The following is a 21,534-nucleotide window of genomic DNA, read 5'->3' as shown; positions in this document are numbered from 1 at the left end:
AGATAGTGAGCATACAGCTCTCCCCTCACCCACCAACCCCCCCCCCCCCACACACACACACCAACACGCACGCACACAGAGTTACACAATTACACAAGAATGATGAGTCGAACACCTTCCAGAAATTCTTGGTAAAATATATTTTGGTCCAAAAGCTGATTTGTAAAAATACATGTGCAATCATGGAGTAGATGAGGCATCATACAGAGAGTATCACTGCCCTGTCACTGTTCAGGAATGCTGTTTAATATCCCACTGCTGTAAGGCTGAGCGACTGAAATGTAGTGTTTATACCCAGAATGTTTCACACGGTACTCTGGTCATCACTAAATCTCAAATACCATTACATTACACACATGATACTTCATAATCCTAATGCTACTGTGACTCATATCGGTCATTTTAACACACAAAATACTACACCAGGAGTCAGAATCATGACGGATGGGCTCATTCTCAGAAGCTGTTTTCATATTTATTTTACAACAACAACAACATCAAAAACACATGATTTTTTTTTAAAGGCAGAAATGATCCTTAAATATTTGCACCTTCATAAATCACCTTCAAACTACCGAATATCCTAACAGGCTAAGAGATGCGTGCAGGCCAAATCGTCCCATGCGCTTTCTATTTTCTTCTTTCTGGTCGTTTAACTGTGACAACGTTGCTCTACACATTTTAATGATAAGAATAATGGAGGCTTTGGTGGAAATCAGCATTTGATCTGCTCAAACTGCGTTTCATTTACCTGCTCAGCAGCAAAACACTCATTCAAAGTGCAAATCCTGCTTTTATAAAGCTTTGATCCCACACATTTGGCACTGGAAATCAAATGGCGTCCATATATACATAAATAATAATATTCTTCAAGTGCAGAACCTAGTGTACTACTGCCTTTAATACCAATCTTCATTAAGCTCACAGGGTGTAGGGAATATGTTTTGTTGCCGAGAGAACATCTGCCTACTGGCACCTCTAAACCTCATCAATGACAAAAACCGTCTAAGAAAATGAAGTTGTGGTTTTATCATTTATTTAAAAATCTATTTAAAAAAGAGATATACATCTTTTGTAGATTTTTTTTAACTAGGTTATTATTTTACTGAGCCATTTAAGATCAGATGGGGTGTATGCAGTCTGTGAGTTGACACGGACATGAAAGCATCACTGCAAGTCAAAACTAAACTCTTCTGACTGATTTCTGTCTTTTCATGTGATGAAGTATTTCTCCTGATAGCAGCGCCTCCTTCCACAGAGCACAAGGGTTCGCTGAATTCTCTCGTGAGAATGATGCAAATCTTATGCTACGGCCTTCACAGTCACCAGATTTGAGCCCAGTTCAATAAACCGAGATTTGGGACAATTTTGAATAGCATTTTTGCTTGAAATAAACCTCATTGACATTTTTGGGGGGGGTATCTGTAAAGCAGACTTGATGTGGTGCCTCAAGTCTGCCTCAATCTGAGTCGTTACACTCAGATACTGATGGATCGTTCACACAGAAACCTCTCATCTCCAAATGTATCGTCAATCAGCAGTTATCGTCCAACCCAGAGATGTTAACCACAAGGTTACCTCTGTGGTGCTTTAGAGGTGCATATAAGCAGATTTTTGTTACTTTTGGAAAGAGCTATGAAACCCATTCCCCTCTACTTCCTTTATTCTATTTAAGCCAACATCTCCTATTTATTTCACACATGAAATTAGTGTTCTCATCTAATCCTCTGCAAAAGCAAAAGTTTAATCAATCTAAGTTAAGTTCACAGCTGGAAAACCAAAGTAAAGCAGAGGAAAGAGACATAATATCTGAACTTACACAGATGCAGTTTAACACTTTCAACACTGATCAACAGCAGGTACCCTATTGCTCCAGAGTTAATTCATTAAGTGTTAACATCTACAGAAATACATCTTAAAAATAAATATATGCATCAGAAGTAGTATATTATATTGCTACAACTTAAGTCTTGCCTCAGATCATCAACTCTAAAGAATGACCTGTGTGTGTGCATACTACTTTTAGTCTATAGTAGAAGACTTTTAGCTCTCAATTGGATCGACCTGTGGCAGTGTTACGCAAATATGTTTGAGATGAAATCACGAAACCTTTTGGCGTATTGCTCGGGGTGGACTGTGGAGATTTCAGCACCAGCCTGGAACACAGAGAGAAAGAGAGGGGGGGGGAACAAATAAATAGATAACATTGTCAGTAAGTAAAGTAACATTTTATTTATATAGCACCTTTCAAGATAAAAATCACAAAATGCTTCACCGAAGCAGAAAATGGACCCTGAACTTAACAGGGAGACACTGCAGTTGGATCAGCAGGGGAGTGGCATGCGAGTATTTGGGATACTTTGTCAAAAGCCTAGCAGCAGCATTCTGAACACCCTGCAGTCGTTTCAGGGAGGCATTATAAGCAAGTAAACAAGGAATTACAATAATCTAAGCGACCAGCTTCATCTGTAAATTTCTCGACCTCCGTACGGGTACAGCAGAGTGTTTCGAGCGGCTGACAGCAGCCCTCCACCTCTCTTGTGCTACTCACCCCGTGTTTGACAGTTTTTGCTGCATGAGCGGCTTTCTTCTTGGTGTCATACTGCGTGAGCACGTCAATCAGGCCCATGAAGTAGACCTCCCTCTGAGGGGCTCCTGAGATTAAAAGGCAGAGAACAATCTGGGTTATTTTACCAGGCTTGTGGTGACAGCGGCAGTCACGGGTCTCATTTAAAAAGCATCAAACCAAAAGCTCCCTGTTCAGATATTAAAATTAGAACCACTACAGCTATATTATTATATTACAGTCATTTGTAAAAGGCTTTTCTTCTTTTTTTTACACTGAATAAAAGAAAATCAACCAAATCTGAAACACCAGGCTCAACTTCCAAAAAAGATTTCTTCAGGATCTAAAGTTGTCAGGGTGATATCTCCAGGCTGTTACACAGAACATGTTTCTCCTTTTCACAGCAATAAACAACAATTACAAGGATTAGAATATGACTTTCTTCAAAAATTATTCTCAAACAACAGACAACCTGCCTGGTTGGAGAAAACGGGTAAAAAGGAGACGTTTCATATGCCACCTTCTGACATCTTGATATGACCTTTGGTAGTTTTCTCCAGACAGGAATAAGACAGGTAAAAAAAAGTCACCGTCCTCTGTGTCATAGCCTTTAAACTGGTGCAGTACTATTTGAACCATGACACATCCCATAATACTCACGCTCAAAGTTCGCCACACAACAAATCGCAGAATACAAAAACAAGTTAAGGTGCAAGTTTTAAACAGATGTTTATTTTAATCCCTAAATATTACACGACCGTCTCCTGCTCTGGCTCAAAAATGCTGGGAGAAATAAACCAGCTTGAGTGCTAAACCCACCCCCATGTACTTTGGAGCCTGGAGCTCATAAACTATTTATAGCACGACAGCATAATTTTGCATGGCAGAGACAATCGGCTGATTGTGAGGCACTGATTGATTCATCACACAATGACTCAAAACACGTAGAAACAAACGGTTGGTGTTGGTTTAAAAAATAAAATGAAGACAGAAAACAGTCACTGGTACTGGTTTGATCAATGCAGTCAGCTAACTTACAGGTTTAAGCATCCCCTCCCCACCAGTATTCACCTGGGCAGCTCCTAACTGCATACACGTCCACGTAGGGGTCGAACTCCCCGGGCCCCAGAGGCTTGACGGAGGACATGTAACCAGCGATTCCCTCCGGAGAGTTGCCATAAGAGCCCACCGTAGGACCCGGTGCAAGGCCGTTTTCTGCCTCCGGATCTTCCTCTTTGACCTCTTCCTCACACTCCTCCTCCTCCCGTTCAGCTCGGCCGATGTCGTGGATGCCGAGCAGCAGGCTGTAGTCCATGATCTTCAGCCTCACTAGAAACTGAGCGAGGAGAGGACAGTGTTTTCTAAAAGGCTTTTATAACCAAGCTTAAAAAGAATACCAACTTCGATTTTCAAACTCTTAAAACACGATAGATCTGCAATTTCCTCATAAAACTGAAACTTCTCCTCCTTCACTAGTAATTTAAGTAAATACATTTAATATTTCCTAAACGGCAACAGAGGAGCAACCTCAGCGGGCTGATACTGCCACTGTGTGGCAGAGGAGAGAAACAACAACAACAACAAGACCGCTCACCCACCTCGACATCTCTGTTTAGCTTCTCCATGAACTTTTCCTTCTCCTCCTCAGTCACATAAACCTTCTGCATGTTGTTCCTGAAGTCCATGTCTTTGAAGGTAGGGAGCTCTTTGACCTTCGGGGTAAATAAATAAATTATACATCTCGGGAGGACTCTTGGCTTTGAGATAAGACAGAAAACAACATAATGATATGAAAAGAGGACAAAGGAAGAGGTTTCTTTTACCCTTTCTTTGTCGCTTGCTTCCCGATCCACCAGAGAGCCCTACAAAGAGAAACTGCTTTTAATATTACCACTGACACATCAAACAGAAAGAGTGAGAGACCATCTTAAAGAGCAAAACACTAAATTAAACAGATAATCATTTTGTTTTTCTAATAAAATCATGAATAAATTTGGACCATTTCCAAAATCTCAACTTGTGGAAACTAGCACGACTTCCTCATTAATTTGTGAATCACTGATGAGAAGCAGTGATTTAAAAAAAAAAAAAAAAAAAAAAAAAAAAAGGTCAGACTGCCATGCAGTTCCTCTTCACCTTGAGGTCGTACTTCCTGTGCACCACCAGTCTGTGGCTGAACATGTTCCTCATGACCATCAGGTAGGTCTCCTCGCTGTCCACGGTGACGCGGTACATACCCAGGAACTGTGGCAGCAGCGTGTTCCCGTGACACTTCACTATGTGCTGCAAAGAGGAAATGACTGTGAATTTGCATGACAGGTGGAAAAGGAGGATTAATGTCAACGGCAGAAACAACCTCACAAACACAACGAACAAAAACTGAAGTTAAAGCTTCAAACATTCAAACTCTCTTTTGAAGCAAGAGCGATTAATAACTAGTTTCATGTCTGTGCTGGGGAAATTGAAATCAATGTCTCAATTTCAATTCAACTGAAAATTTAAATTGAGGGTCTTTGCAATGCTTCATATCGTCTCTCGTGGAGAAATGAGATTCATCATAAACCTTAAAGCCTTGACACATCATTATGTGTTGTACACTTGGGTCATGCTTGGTCTGCTCCTGTTTCTTACTGATCCATCCTTTGTTGTACCTACGCTGATTTGCATGCAAACATTATTTGCTTCTCTGGTAAACTTCCAACTATTTTCCGGAATAGCGTCTTGGTTTGGCTGCCAAAATGTCTTAGGATAAAGTAAACCTACTCTCTGACCCCACCCCCAGCTGCAATGCAAGCACAACGTGTTTGCAGCCTGCCACTGAAGAACAAACCTGGAAGACTACACCAGGAGTGAGACTGATAAGAAACAGCCTCCTAGTAGTATCAATCTAAAACTCCTATGTTGCTTTGTTCTAGAATTATTTCATTTACAAACTTGGGCGTCCATGTTCCTGAAAACACACAAAAAAAATTGATGAAGTCTAAACTCTGCTTTTTACTCCACTCTCCTGGACTGCAGCTGCATAGCAGCCGTGCAGTGATTGGAGAAGGCGTTCATCCAACAGCTGGACAAAATCCTGATTCAGCCGAAGAAGCAGCTGAATGATAAAGGACCGCCACAGCAGCGGCAGGGCTAGGGACCCCGTCGCTAAGGAAACACAAAAGGTGAAGTGATTGCGCTGGTCAGTAGCAACTGAATTTTTAAAACATGAGATGGAAACACATAAAAAAACAAGCAAAAATATACTTGGGCAGTCATTAATAAGCCTGGCTGGCTCGCAAGCATGCATGGGAAACGCTGAAACTCGAAGTACTTCTTGTTTTCATCTGGTACTCCATCACCAACAAACTAAAGTTAGACCTTTGCACTAAGACCGGTTGAACAACTTATTTCAGCAGCTGTGCATAACAGCAGCTTTCCTAAGAACAATATACCAAATGTGGTTCACAAAGTGTTTACTTAGGCATCGAGTTTCATTCACACATCAGTAGGTAGAGGACACGCCCACTGTAGTAAGATGACAGCGCCCATCATTTTTACTGAATTAACAATTGCTTTGACTTGAGAATGGGCCAAAAATCTAGCATCGATAACTCAAAAGATTATCAACAAACCCAAATGTTAACTTCACAAGTGATGGAGGCCAATTACTGAGTGTATCAGGGTCAGACTTTTAGCTGTGCTCAGCACTCGCTATAGCAGTCAGTTAAAATAGATGCTTCCCTGAGACTGGCCTCATTCAGTGTCCCATCAGACCAATAGATGCTCACGGTGTTAAAAAGACATCTCTCTTCGTGTCCTAACACCATTTTCTGACCACGAGGCTGTCAGAGGATCTGCAGCTTGCATACATGTGGATGCTTTTCTGTTCAGCTCAGCGATCTGCATGACTTTTATACATAACTCGATAAATGTTGTGTCAAATTCAAGTTCAAATTGAAGCCTTGACTACATGAAGCCTTCATATTTTACACTCTCTTGATTCACTGTGGCACACAAGCATTTCAAAATTATGGCTAAGTCTGTAAACCGCTCCCATCTGTGTTAAGAAAAACTTGTAATGTGTACAAATGAAAACAGTTTGGAGGCACACCAAGAAAACATGCACCAAAAGCAGTGGGATATAAAACATCTCAATGTGGTGGTGCCTCACCCAACCAGCCCCACCCTGGAGTGTATCTAGAGAACATTCTTAGATAACTGCATGAACAGGCGGGTGTACATGCGTTCCTAATAAAGTGCTCATTGAGTCTACAGTGTGGGAGGTTAAAGTTTTGAAGGTGTTGTTAAAATTACTACACACACAGAAGCTGTGCTGTTAAGATTTACATGCAAAGTGATCACAGGCATCACCTTTGCTTTCTCCATCACCAACCGAAGCCAGTGACACATGTTCAGCCAACTGTTCATTATCACAACATTATCTAGCAACAAAGCTGGTGAAATGACGTGATGATCAGATGCGCACGCTTAAACTATCTTTTTCCCACGCTGTAAATAAACCAATACATGAAACCCCAAACCAAAATGCAAATACCTACCCAACAAACAAATATCATGAGTTTCCAGATTACTTCAAATAAAATGTTAATCTGCATTTCCAAGACTATCTGGTCAACAGATTGACTATAAACAGGCGCCAGGAAACATTTGGAAACAAGAAAGTTGCCCATTCTCTGGATGCACATCACTGTTGTGCTGACGCTCTTTTTGACAGTTTGTTTTGCACTCTCTCTTTTGTTACTACTGGCTGACAAAGACACAGGACTACACTACTATGTGTGCGAGCAAATATAATGTCATTTTATTGCAATGCATTTAAAAATGTTGCTATAAAAATCCTTCTAGTTTTGACCGTTTAGCCAATGAAGCCCATCGCATTTGTCGTAGAGCGAGAGGCGAGGTACACTCTAGACAGCTCACCAGTCTATCACAGCATCAATAGACCAGATCCTCAAGACAAAATCCCTACACCTGCCAAAAAACCTCACCCAAAATATTGTCAAAATTCATTTGAGTAATGCTAAAGTAAAGTCCGGTCCAAGCGAACAAATGTTCAGCAGGCTAAAAATGTAGCACAGAAGTTAAATATCCTCCAGAAAACTCACAATAAACAAACTGATCTACAAAACAAACTAAAATGCAGAACGCACAAACAATGAGTTCATTCAGTGCTGAATGAAGTAAACGTCCTGAAACAGAGCTGCCATTTTCCTCATCTCCCTCGCACTTTTATGTAGGCTGCACAACCACAGGCTACACATTCCACCGAGAGCCCAAAGCAGCCAAAAGTTTGCTCAGTGGACTGTTTAGCCTGAAGTGAGATCTAGTTTTGAATCATCTACATGACTCAGCTGCACCAGGCCGAACGGCAAATGGCAAATAAAACCTGACGTAAACAAACAAAACAGGAAAGAAAGCATGTCACCGCTCTGATCTCCCCTTCAAATGTACTCTGATATTTACATGAACGCAGATGTGGCGATATGAACATTTGAATATCTTTAATAAACCAACAATATAGCGTGTTTGTTCAGCCCTGTGCGCAAAGGTGTCCTGTGACTGTAACAGAAAAAAAAAAAACAAAAAAAAAACAACCTTGGCTAACCTTGATGATGAGAAATGCTTTGGTCTGCGGAAGGATATCGTCTTCCAGTTGGGCTTTCCGCCCACAGGAAGGTTAACGGCCTGGCTGAGTGTCTGAGAAACACCTTAAACCAAATCCAGGATCTCCATCAAGGATGATTCAAGACAATAAGAAATTATTTTCTTACTCACAGCACCAGCCTGCTGCCAAATCTATAAATAGTTGTTTTCATAATCTGCACGAAATGCTTACTTCCAGACCTCCAGGACAAATGCTTTTGTTTTTTTCAGCTGCAAAGGTCCAAATGAAGGAGACAGAAAATACGTGAAGTAGGACACGCGCAGCAGCAGACGCACAGCTCAGGAAAGCAGACAGGAGGTGAGATGGACAGACAGACTCAGGGCTGACTGAATGAGCAGCAGGCAGAAAGGACTCAAGATGCTCATGGGGAGGTTTATTTATAGTCGCACTGCAGGATGAAAAAGAAACAACTGGGACAGTCTCCAACTTGCATGTCACCCTTTTATTAATGTCACTCTTCCTGCAGCTTCTCAGCAGATTACTGTTGAAGGAAGCGTGATCTTTCAGTAAAGATGTGAGGTTAAAAGTCTCTTGATGTGCCCCTCACCCTATGACACTAGAAAAAGGTTGAAGCCTGACCCTAAACTGGATAATTGAAAGAAAATGGGTGGATGGGAAAAAAGACAATATGAAGCAAGTCAGCCTTCTAATTGGTCTAACTTTGTATTGACATGAATTTGCATAAACGTAACTAAAATTAGTGTTCGCTCAGCTGTCTTCTTCTTATTAAAATCCAATACCTGTTCTATCAACGTCCAGAAAGGGCTTCTTCCTGTTTCTTCCTTTCACAATAAAAGGCCCTGACATCTACATTGTCTGTTTGACTCACAAACTAAGTGCTCAGCCAGACTGAAAAACAGGAAGTTAGTGTAGAGCTATACAAGCATATTAATAAATATGGGAAGCCAGACAGAAAAGAGGAACTTGTACCATATAAGGAGTTGTTGAAACTGTGTGACATGTAAAGTACCAAAATAACACCTATATGAGACACATTTTATGATTCTAATGCTAGAGATCCTGCAACTGGCGTTGGGCTGTGCAGGGCTCTCTCTTCCGGAAGATGATTGAATAAAGAATTATAAATGTTTTGACCACTATGAGTCGGGTTTTCTCTGTTCTATCATGGGGATCAAAGAATCGGGTTTTAATAACATATATATATAATTTTTTGTTTGTTTGTTTTTGCTAAGAATGTGTGTCACCAGTTAAATATTAACTGACATTTACAATATCAAATAAACTCTGTTCCTCAGAAAAGAAAGTTTATGAATTCAATTTTGTGATCCACAAACAGGATGGGTTTGAAAAAAGATTTAAAAAAACAAAACAAAAAAAAAAACGAATCTTAAGCATTCGTTGCATAAAATAACTATATTCTCCACCTGAATGAAAAAAAGCACAAACACTGTCAGCTTAAAAACTCTCAGCTTTCACACAGAGATATCATTCGGCTCTCTCACCATCATGTCATAATCTTGTTTAACTCACCATTTTAATGTTCTTATTTTTTAATGAGAACAAGGCTTATTTAACAGCGCTGTGTTTTCAAAAGTAGCTTGATCACAAAAACCAGCCCTGATAGGAGAGTCTGGACTTCTCTGAAGTAAAGGAGATGCAAAATTAACAGGCAAATGGCTGCGTGGGGATAGTACTGGCTGCTGCACGATGAGGAAGACGCAAACAAGAACAACTGAATTCATATCCTCATTTTTTTCAGAGTCAAATCAATGGTTTATATACTTTTAAATACTCCTACAGTACTTAAAAGTAGAATGGGAGCGAGAGCATTCAGTTTTCGGGCCCCTCTTCTGTGGAACCAGCTTCCAGGTTGGATTCGGGAGACAGACACTATCTCTACTTTTAAGATTAGGCTTCAAACTTTCCTTTTTGCTAAAGCATATAGTTAGGGCTAGACCAGGTGACCCTGAATCCCCCCTTAGTTAGGCTGCCGGGGGATTCCCATGATGCATTGAGTTTTTCCTTTTCAGTCACCTTTCTCACTCACTATGTGTTAACAGACCTCTCTGCATTGAATCATATCTGCTATTAACCTCTGTCTCTCTTCCACAGCATGTCTTTATCCTGTCTTCCTTCTCTCACCCCAACCGGTCGCAGCAGATGGCCCCGCCCCTCCCTGAGCCTGGTTGTGCTGGAGGTTTCTTCCTGTTAAAAGGGAGTTTTTCCTTCCCACTGTCGCCAAAGTGCTTGCTCATAGGGGGTCATATGATTGTTGGGTTTTTCTCTGTATCTATTATTGTACGATCTACTGTACAATATTAAGCACCTTGAGGCGACTGTTGTTGTGATTTGGCGCTATATAAATAAAATTGAATTGAATTGAATTCAGGTATTTACACTTTCTAACAACCACGCTTGTTTCCGAGAGGCACATGTCGGCCGTAGCTCAGTCTAATAAGAATCTGATTTAGAGGCTAATCGGCCGTCTCCTGTCATGGCAGATCAAACCATACAACTAGAGTCACTTATTGATCAGTGACTCTCCCTAGTAACGCTACTTTTCTGCAACAAATTACTCTAACCATGCAACATCATATTAGTCACTGACTTGAGTGTGTGGATAGTGTTATCTCTGATACACCACAGGTATACATTGGCTAATCTGCTCATCAGCATTTATAGGGCTGTACGTCACTGACCTTCAGAGTGTATTTTTATTGAAACCATTTAACCAAAACCATAAAACTTGCAACAGACATTGCCATTGTTGTCTTGTTGATATTAGCTGTAGTCAATAGGAATGTAGGACTTCAGGCAAAACCACTTTGATTTCCACTGAACTCTTCACCAACTCTTCAAAGATCGCATCTCATCTCAAATACCTGAAATAGCTGCGCAGAGTTGTCACAGACCTGTGTTGTGTTAACTTTACCTGGCTGGACCTCATTTTCATTTTTGTTTTGAAGGAACTCTACACAGACTTTCTGACAGACACCTGCAGCCATCTTTGGCTCTGCATGTGTTGGTACAGGAGGATCTAATCTCACAGCACCACACAGGCTTTTGTCTGTTTGTACGCGTGTGTGTCTTAAGAAAGACAAAAATAGTCCCATAAACCACTTGGGTTTTGGTTTTTGGAATTTCGTTTATTGTTAAACTTAGAAACTAACTGCTAGTAAACCTGTTTCCCATTGTTACCTAGATGGTATGTTAACACCTGTAACTAATTACTCGATCGTAGTTGAAGGAATTTACACCCATTTAACTGCCAGTGTTGTGCAAGTATTTATCTAAATATGATCTGAAGAGGCATTTGGACCGGAAATGGCTAAGTGCGTCAGACTTGACTAGAACTCGAACTGGCGCAATGTAACGTGTAGTTACATTTCAGACAGGCTTTAGCTACTTCAGTTAATGACACTGGGGCGATCGTGGCTCAGGAGTTGGGAGTTCGCCTTGTAATCGGAAGGTCATTGTGTCCTTGGGCGAGACACTTCACCCGTTGCCTACTGGTGGTAGTCAGATGGCCCGGTGGCGCCAGTGTCCGGCAGCCTCGCCTCTGTCATTGCGCCCCAGGGTGGCTGTGGCTACAATGTAGCTTGCCATCACCAGTGTGTGAATGTGTGTGTGAATGGGTGGATGACTGAATGTGTAAAGCGCTTTGGGGTCCTTAGGGACTAGTAAAGCACTATGCAAATACAGGCCATTTACCATTTACTGGTTCCACACAACAAGGCAGAGACCTTTTAAAAGTAACCATCAAACAACAAACAAACAAGCCACATGCCACAAACAAATGTGGCGTGTAAACTTATTAACAATAAATAAACTTATTATCCTGCATATACAATTTTTGTCACCCAAAAAAAGAATGTCATCCAAAATCACCAAGACTCAGGTTTACAAGTAAAAATATATAGGCTTAGTTTACCAGACATGCCATAAGCCTAGCCCTAGAATAAAAGCAACTGCAATGTTCAAACCTTTCTTTTAGTGTTAGTCTTAGGTTTAATCCAAGTCTGGGAAACTAGCTGGGAGGGTTTAAATACAGTTTTGTTAATAACAGGAAAAGCCAAAGCCTTCTGTAAGGTGAGCCAACACAGACTCTTAAGCCTCAACTATATGCAGACCAGTGCTTCCATGAAATTTAATCTCAAGCCAGGAAAACAAGGTAAATAATCTTTAAAAAAAAAAAAGTTTTAAATGTCATAAAATACTATAAATAATTACATTTGGAAGAGAAAGAACTAAGAAAATAAACCCATGGGATTTAAAAATGACGTGTGCTGATCAGAGTTGTAATAAAAGGTTTGGGCAGGCCAGAAAAGCTTTCTACACGTCTAAATGGCCTGCAGACATCACTAGTTTGGCTGACCTGACACAGACACACAGACACACACACACACACACACACACACACACACACACACACACACTACATGTCCATGCTATAAGCATACCTGGTGATACTCGGACAGGATGTTGTGCATGTCTGCCACATCCTCGCTGGAGATCTGCTTAACCACCAGCGTCCGGTCGTAAGAGTTAAGGAGCAGGCCTTCTCCCTGATCATCAACGCTGAAAGGTGGGCTGCGAGTCAGTGACACCTGGAAACGTCACACAGGTTAACACAGGCACTCATCTTTAGTAAAGTACTAAAGACAAGAAGTAATTTCAGTCATTTTTTATGAAAACAAGCTACGATCATCCCTTATGGTGCATTCGCCCCAAACATGCAGTACCACCAATGAAAGCTCCGCCTCTCAAATGGCTTCAGTACAGCCATCCTCCGTTTCTGATTGTCGGTGGTGCCAGGAGATTTACAACTAATACTTGCTGTCTTTGTGTAGCCCAAAGCAAATTCAGGTCAATTCTCTTCGCTGCGCAGACTGTTTGTACTCGAGCCAGGCAAAAACTTCATATTTGTTTTGAATGCACCATTCAACAGTATCATCAGTGATCATCAGCCAACGACTCAACTTTACACACCTGATAGTCCAGATCCTCAATACCAAACCGTTCCCTTAGATTTCGAAAGACCTGAGGGCAGTATTCTTTGAACTTGAAATGTCCTGGGAGGTTTTCCCTGTGAGAGGAAGCAGTTAGGAAACTTAACTCATTCCAAGACAAACATGACTTATTTCTCACTAAATTTCAGCTCCAAAACATTTGTCCAGCTCTACAGTCCAACACAAACATCCAGTCTTATCACTGATTTATACCCCGATGGGTTTTTTGTAGTTTCTCAAAAGCTTCAAGGGGTCAGCAAGTTACATTTTCACTTGACTAGTTATACATTTCAATCTGTTCCATGTGAAAATGTGCTCATTTCTGAGTCTTACTTGTTGAAGAGGTGGTTGTTGACTTTGATCTTAGTGTTGGCTTTGAAGTCATCGGGCAGCAGCATGACGGGAACAGGCACCTGGTTGAGATCATTAATCTGCAGAAAAAAAAAAAAGAGGCAATCATTAAACAGAATTCAGTGTCTGAAATAAACCCACAACTGACAAATATCATTTTGTTTTTACAAGCAATGAAAGACAACTGATCTTAATGTTACAATGGGCTTCACAGAAAGATTAAAAATGCATTAACCATTCAGAAGAAAATGATTAAAAATACTTGGAAATGACAAGAAACAAGCCAAATGAAGAGAAAACAAGTCAGGCAATAAGAAGAGATTTTTAGAAGAGATTTAGAAAACAAACATTTGTAACTCTCAAGCTGTAAGACAGCACTGTGGGGACTTTTGTCAGTTTTCTGATGTTGCACAACTAAAGCGGCTCACTAATCATTTTAAGAGAATCCAAAATGAGGCCATCAAATGTCTTTCATGTAAGAAGAGAAAAAGCACCAGATTGCTGATATCTTGGATTAAAGCAGCAGCAAATGTTTAGTTTAACATTACTTCATTACTTTTCAAAAATTTCTTTCAATCTGACACTTTTTAAAAATTATTATTTGTAGTTAAGAATGAGCTACTTTTATAAATGAAGTATAGAGTGGAGCAATCCTCTTGTTACTCAAAACCACAGGCAAACTCTGGGTTGCAGGGGGGCACAAAGTCTGCATGGATCTCAGCTAATTTGCTCTGTGACCTCAGCAAACACCTTCTTCATGACTTTATGGGCTCATTCACTAGTTTCAGGTCCTACTGAATAAAACATGGAGTGCGGTTTATAAATTAACGCGTCCACCAATAGCTCCAAGAAGAAAATGCTCAGCAGCCCATCGCGTTCATTGAACAGTAGGACAAGAATAAAAAGAAGAATAAGACATTTGAGCTGTAACGTGTTTCCAATATTTTAGTTGAAATTTAAAGGCTGTTATTGTTAAGATGTGGTCATTATTTGACAGCTGTGTCAGAGTTTCTGCATGATTCAGCACGTTTAACCTTCAAGTGAAGTTTTTTAGAACGTAACAATGCTTTCTACCAGGAATCTGTTCATTTACACAGTTCTATTTTTTTTTTGTTTGTTTCTTTACAGGAACTGACCCATCAGTGTGGCAATACTGAAGGAAACCTGTGAGGTCATGTGCACCCCACCCACAAAGATGCACCTTTTGTATTTGTAAGCATTTTGAGATATGCACAAAAGATTTACAGACTGAGCCACATGCAGACTTTAAGTGAGGATCTTCGCCCTATACAAGTCATCATACAGCGATGCTGGGATAGCGTGGAAGGAGAGACAGTGATCTCAGAGAGAGATTACTTTATTTTAGTAGTCAGCTGCTCAAACTTCCAGTTTTCATCTCATCAGTTCCCTATCCTTTATTTCTAGCGCCCCACCCAAACACAACAGACTAGAACCACCCTGATAACCACCCTGATCTCCCCTGTTTGACACATTTAAAGGGGGAATTCAAACCGATCTTGAAATATGAACATTTTAATTTTAGGCTGTCAAAACACAGATGGTTTCTGTGGTCTTATAGCCCGTATGTGCCAAGTTTGAATGTTCTTGTATTAATGTATACTTGTCTTTTATGTTTGTTTATGCCATTCATTCATCTGTTATGTAGAAATTGTGACAGGTGTTGTGACCCCTTCAAATAATATATACATCTGAAAGTTCATGAATATTAAACTACACCGAGAATTCTTTAGCCAGGATTTTATGTGAATGATTTTCACTCGTGAGAAACTTCAGCAGGACAGAATCACATTTACCTGCTTTGTAAATAAACTGTACGACTACAAAGACCTTTCAGCCCTGTGTGCCGCAAAACAAGTTCCCACCGTTGGTGCAGCTCTGTAAACATCCGTGTTTTTCTCCAGGTGAACGTGTACTGTCACTCAACCAGACGGATTTCGATCTAACACCCTCACCTGTCCGGGGATGTTACCTGTACTCTGGCTAGCTTTCATGCTAACACTGAGTTAGCACCAACATTAGCATTTAGTGATACGTTAGCTAACACCGACTCACCGAGTGATTAACGCCCCACATGAAGACGCTCAGCACGGGGTCGCTAGCCCGGAACACCTTCACCTTCTGCTGCACGAAGTGCTTCTTCTTCGTCTTCGTTTTGGGCGCCAGGATCACCATAGGACTGGAGGTAGCCCCCGTGTTACCGAGGGCAGCCATGGCCGCAGACCGTCTCCCCCTTGTGCCCTGCTCCGACTGGCGCTGGTGCGGGCGGTGACGCCTCTTCCTGACGGCTGCCGTCACCCGGAGCTCTCAAGCTAAAGCGGCTAACCTTCCTCGCGCTGTTCTGTCCAGGCTCGCAACAACTAAAGGTCAGCTGGTGTCAGACTGACGCTGTTTCTTCAGAGCACCGCTTAACGTTTAAACCGAGGAGATGAATCATTACTAACTTCACCCAAGCGTGACTTCACAGCTCCATGTAATCACTGACAGACAGTCCACCACCGCCCCCTCGAGCCCACCTGTGTTATTATAGACCACGTGGTCAGTGTACGATTAATTTCTCCGTCAGTTGGATACGGTTTCTTAAAAACTGGATCATATCAAATGTTAATTCATCTCTGTCATAGATCTGAAAATGAGAGTAAATATTATCTTAATAATGATATATAGTAATGTGCAAAAGTCTTGAAACAGCCTTCATTTCTTTATATTTTGCTTCTAGGCAGCCAAACTTTAGAATAAAGTTTTTTCAAGTGGTTTTGAGCAACAGTTCTCCAGTTTTTCAGTCATTTTCAGAAATCTGAAAAAAAAATAAGATATCCCCACTTTTTCTCTCCTAGTGGCTCTAATCCTCTTCTGTGCTAAAGAGCAATTATCCAAAAACTTGGCATATTTCAGCTAGGTGTGCAGTGTTTCCTTAAAAAAATTAAGGAAAATTGAGAAAAATGTATAGGTGGAGAACAAAAGAATAAGTTGAAGACGTAATAATAATTATTATGACAAATAACAAAAAATATTGTGTGTGTGTGTGTGTGTGTGTGAATATGAATATGGCACAATAAAGATTAGTATTATAATATAATACAGCTGTTTTAATGCAATAAAGTAGTGTTGCTATTTTTAATGTCTTTAGCTATTTAATAAAAAATAGAGTAAAATAAAAATGACTTTGTAATTACAGTTAACAGACATAAAAAATAAAACAAGCACAGTAAATATATGATGGCTTTTAATTGGTTGATAAGGGTGTAAATGTGCAAATTGTAGTAGACAGAGATGTGGGTGATTGCCATAAAAACACACAGAATAACATACAGATTTTTTTCTGTCATGATTTTTCTTCTTCCCCAGGTTCTGCTGCATAAAGCAGATTCCTCAAAACCAGCTGAAATGATATTTATTCCACCATTGTGGTGCCAGTGCTGATGCAGAATCAGTTCTTGTGTTGATATCTTCGGAGAACTGGCCCACATTTTGACAGGTTTGAGAACGAATCATTATGTATTGTGGCTAAAAGAAGTTAGTGTAATTTATCACTTGTTTTATAAATGTTGTTTGGACATTTCAAGGGGGTTTATCCAAGCGTAATACAATTTTCAGCTCTTAATTTCTGTGGAAATTTAGAAATGGACAGACTCCATGGATTGTTTCTGATTATCATTAGAGAATTTCTTTCAGTAGCCTGTCCCATTTGAACCTACTGATGTCATTGGTTCAACTGGTTTTGTGATACCTTGCTAACACTGGCATTTTTCAGCATAAATATGTGCTCTTTTCGCCAAACTATGTGGATGCCAATCTGACTGAGCATCTGTAGAATGCTCTGATAAAACAGATCTGATACACTGATTCTCCAGCCGCACAGCCAACAGAACCTAACGGTTTTACCCCCAGCATCCCATCCTCAGAGGTCCTGTGTCCAAGCCCTGAGGGACTGGAGATGTTTTGGAAGCATAAGATGGAACCAATAAGTATTAGGCAGGCATTTGTTACTGTTGTGACGGATCTGTGTATAATGGGGGCCATAGGGGCCCAACAAGAAATTGTATTTATATCATTTGACTTTGGGACTGCTATGTAAAGATATGTAACTCACTTAAATAAATGCAAAACGTTGCCTTTATACCACTATACAGTAATCTTTATAGTTTCCTTTTTTCATATTTAGATGCGTAACCTCTAGGGGGCAGCAAAACCTCAAAATTCTGTGAGGTTACTTTGTGTGGAGGTCACTAAGAGATCTCACAGAAACAGCTGCCTTGCTTTAGCTTGTCTTTAAAGGGACACTGCAGCCGATTGATATTGTACTTCTACAAAGCCTCTGGACCTGTTGGACCAAATCTGTGCAGAACAGTCTCTTGAAATGTCCTGATGGGATCCCAGACTGCTGGATCCCATTTTGCACTAAACAGCAGAGATGAAAGATCCATATCTTTCAAACTCTGAGCTAGAATATGCAACACAAATGTGTTTTTAAAAAAGCTAAAAACCTGACATAATCCTGTTTGCGTTACGAAAATTCACAAATGAAGTGCTTTGCAAGGTGCTTAAGACCAAGCAAGGTATCTGTTATAAAAACACATGAAAATAATTAACAGTTTCCAACAACTTCAACAAAAATTTATCATTTTATCTTGACTTTTGATTCAAATATAGAAATAGGACGCACATGTGATTTCTACAAAGGATCATGTTTGCGTCTTCATTTTCTCCAAGACCTTCAATTCATATTATGCATTTATAAAGAGATATGAGATATTCTATGCTGTTACCTTGGAAACAGGCATGTATCTGGTCCCTGAGCGGAGAAGCAGAAGAAAATTATCCTTTATGTGCCTACTAATGGCTTAAAGGCAGCATGACTCTAATGTGCTCTAATGTGTAATTTCTGTTTCGCTGCTGGCAGCTGGTTAGTGTGACTGCAGAGGGGATTCTCAGAAAATGGATATAAGCACAAAGCCTTAAATCCAAGAACTACACAGTACCATGCTTGCATGCAGGTAATGATTCAAAGAAGTCTTACTTGTTCATGATTAGAAAAATGCGAAAGTTCATAATGTTTGCGTAGCAGTGCCCAAAAAAAATGAGACTTTAGTGTTTTTCCCTTTATGATTTGATTTGTCACACTTTATTGTTCCCTTTCAGGCCTAAGTGTTTATAGCCATTAAGTACACACTTGATTTAAGCTTCTCATGTTTTGTTTTGTTTTTTTCAGAAAAACCTGTTGTGGAAATTGTTTTTTAATTTTTAAGTGGAGCCTTCATCCCTGAGATCAGGACAGAATATGCAGAGTGTTTAACAACAAATAAGCTGCTGGGGCCCATTCAAGGGCCCTTTCTGCAAAGATTCACTGGGAAGTGTAACTCAACATTATATATGAAAGTATTAATTTTATGCCATTACTGTGTATTCAAATTATATCGACAGAAGCACATATAGTTTTATACAGCATAGTCTTTAATGCTTTGAAGATTTACTATGTTTTACTCATAGGCTGTATATAAAAGATGGGAGTCATTTCCAGGTCTGACAGTGAAGCCATATGTCAGCTTCGAAAGATACTTTAGGCCGTGTCGGGTGTTAGAGGAGGACGCAGAAATGTGGAGGTAGACTGAGTTCAATTTCAAGCAAGCCATTTATTGACTGTTGCAAATGAGAGACAGCTGAACTAAATCACAGAAGCAAAACAAAATAAAGCAGGAAGTGTTGTAATAGGAAAGCAGACACATGAGTGAACTTTATACTTGGCTTGACTCAAGAGGATTGACTACTGAAAATTCCAAAATGGACCAAGAACAGGACTAACTACAGTAATGCGGGTAAATAGGTAAACAATATAAACACTGAGAAAACCAAGAATTTCATAGAGTAGTTAAATAAACAAAACTTGAACGTCTAAAAAGCTCAAACAAACACTGGGTAAACTGACCCAGGGTCGATAACTGCAATTTAACTGCCTTGAAACTGTATTATTTTCAATATCCATCAGAGGGTGACTCGTGTGGTGGCTAAAAGACTTTAGCTTTAGTCTAATGAGTTTTCAGCTCCTTCATTTGAAGCCTCAGTAAAAACTTTCCTGATGACCTCATGGGCTCTTTTGCTAGTTTCAGGTCAAACTGAATGAAACATGATGTTCTTTTGGTAAATTGTTCTCATTATTAGAGTCACGGTGGACGGAAAGTCTGGGTTTTGGCAATGAGGTTGTACTGTCAGCTCAAGGTTTCACAGCAAGACGTCACTAATGAAGAGCCGGCATCATGTCAGCTACGTCCATCGTTTATATACAGTGTGAAACAGGAAGTCGCCAAATGACCTATTCAACACTGACTGAAGAGTTAGAATTTACCCAGTGACTTTTCACAAGCAGTTCAGGACAGTGCAGTTTATTTCATTCCCCAATAAACAACAATGGTGAACTGTTATTTTGATTCTTACCCTGCACATTAGATGCACATCATTTAAGCCACACTAACAAGTGACTGTGCGCTTTGTGGTAAGCACTGCAGTGAAATTTGCAAAGCAGTAAGGTCGAAGTTTCAAATACAACTCAGTTCCCTGTGTTCGTACTAAAGAGCCGTTAAAGAGAATCAAATTGTATTTAATATCCACATTTTAAAATCACGTTCATGATTTTAAGTCTCGAGCAGTTATAGGCAATGACAAGATTAAAACACAGGTTTGGTAGATAAGTACTGGCATGCAGTTTTGAGATAAATACATATTATATGGACTGTTTTTTGTTTTATAAATTAGTAAATCCAAATACCTTTTGACAGTTTAAGTAGTGACGCTGTGCTCTCTCTCTGTTCAGCCATTCGTCTTTTTTTCTTTTTCTTTTACTTCAGAGTGGTGCATTCTTTTGAGTCTACAAAGCAGGGTGTTATCTTTTATGCATTCAGTTTTGGATTCAGATTTTCATGCTTCATCATTCTCATAACACTGAGCCTGTTTTCTGATTAGTATTTGTGGATTTTTGGATGCATTTCAGGGTGATTAGTTTTGAACTCCTATTTTTCATTTAAATCTAGTTCCCATTCTGACTTTGTTATTTCTCATGTTTACTCCCTTGAGTGTTTTCCTGCCTGTCTTTTTTCCTGTTCGTCTTGTCTTTCTGTGTTTATTCTCTAATCAAAAGAGCTTGCAAAGAAAAGCGTCTGGACTTCTTTAAGTTGCTTGAAGACGTTTCACCTCTCATCCGAGAAGCTTCTTCAGTTCTAAGGTCAAATGGCACTTACAACATTGCAAAACACCTTGCTACCATCCTTGCACCTCTCGTGGGGAACACACCACACCACATCAAGAACTCCACCGACTTCACCGACAAGGTCCAGGAAACTTACCCTGGATACAGATGAAACCATGGTGTCCTTTGATGTAGTCTCCCTCTTCACTTGCATACCCACCACGGAGGCAGTGGAGACTGTCAGGAAACGACTACAAGAAGACAGCTCCTTGGAAGACAGAACCAACTTCACACCTGATCAGATTTGCACACTGTTAGACCTCTGCCTTACCACAACATACTTCAAATACAACGAAGGCTTCTACAGACAAAAACATGGCTGTGCCATGGGCTCCCCCGTGTCACCTATTGTAGCCAACCTTCACATGGAGGAAGTGGAAAGGAAGGCTCTTGGCTCTTTCAAAGGAAGAGTACCCAGCCACTGGTACAGATATGTAGACGACACCTGGGTCAAAATCAAGACACAAGAAGTGGAATCCTTCACTGCGCACATTAACACTGTGGATAAAAACATCAAGTTCACCAGGGAAGACACAAAGGACGACTGTTTGCCTTTCCTGGACTGCGCTGTGCACATTGAAGAGAATGGCAACCTCAACATCGAAGTTTACCGGAAGCCCACACACACGGACCAGTACCTCCTGTTTGACTCCCATCACCCTCTGGAACACAAACTTGGAGTAATTAGGACCCTACACCACCGGGCAGAACATGTTCCCTC

General features: G+C 40.3%; 1 protein-coding gene across 1 annotated transcript; it reads right to left on the bottom strand.

The window, feature by feature from the left end:
- Positions 1–119: 119 nt before the first annotated feature.
- Positions 120–15,787, bottom strand: pip4k2ca (phosphatidylinositol-5-phosphate 4-kinase, type II, gamma a). The gene is made up of 10 exons (XM_040038016.1): positions 15,629–15,787; positions 13,538–13,635; positions 13,185–13,281; positions 12,656–12,802; positions 4,703–4,849; positions 4,390–4,428; positions 4,165–4,278; positions 3,638–3,902; positions 2,552–2,655; positions 120–2,156 (listed from the first exon to the last, which is right to left on the bottom strand). The coding sequence occupies exons 1-10, from the start codon at positions 15,785–15,787 to the stop codon at positions 2,076–2,078; spliced, it is 1,251 nt and encodes a 416-aa protein (XP_039893950.1). The 3' UTR covers positions 120–2,075.
- Positions 15,788–21,534: the final 5,747 nt, after the last annotated feature.

The sequence above is a fragment of the Simochromis diagramma genome, unplaced genomic scaffold (genome assembly GCF_900408965.1).
Source record: "Simochromis diagramma unplaced genomic scaffold, fSimDia1.1 OVJJ01000061.1, whole genome shotgun sequence".
In the NCBI taxonomy this organism is placed as follows: Eukaryota; Metazoa; Chordata; class Actinopteri; order Cichliformes; family Cichlidae; genus Simochromis; species Simochromis diagramma.
Note: the sequence above shows the minus strand (reverse complement) of the source record. Positions and strands in the feature narration are given on the sequence as shown.

Excerpts from the sequence above, each read along its gene's own strand:
- pip4k2ca (XM_040038016.1), bottom strand. The coding sequence starts at position 15,787 with ATGGCTGCCCTCGGTAACACGGGGGCTACCTCCAGTCCTATGGTGATC. Across the intron at positions 4,850-12,655 it reads TCCTGTCCGAGTATCACCAG|CACATAGTGAAGTGTCACGG; the intron begins GTATGCTTATAG and ends TCCTCTTTGCAG. Across the intron at positions 2,656-3,637 it reads TGCAGTTAGGAGCTGCCCAG|GAGCCCCTCAGAGGGAGGTC; the intron begins GTGAATACTGGT and ends TTTTAATCTCAG.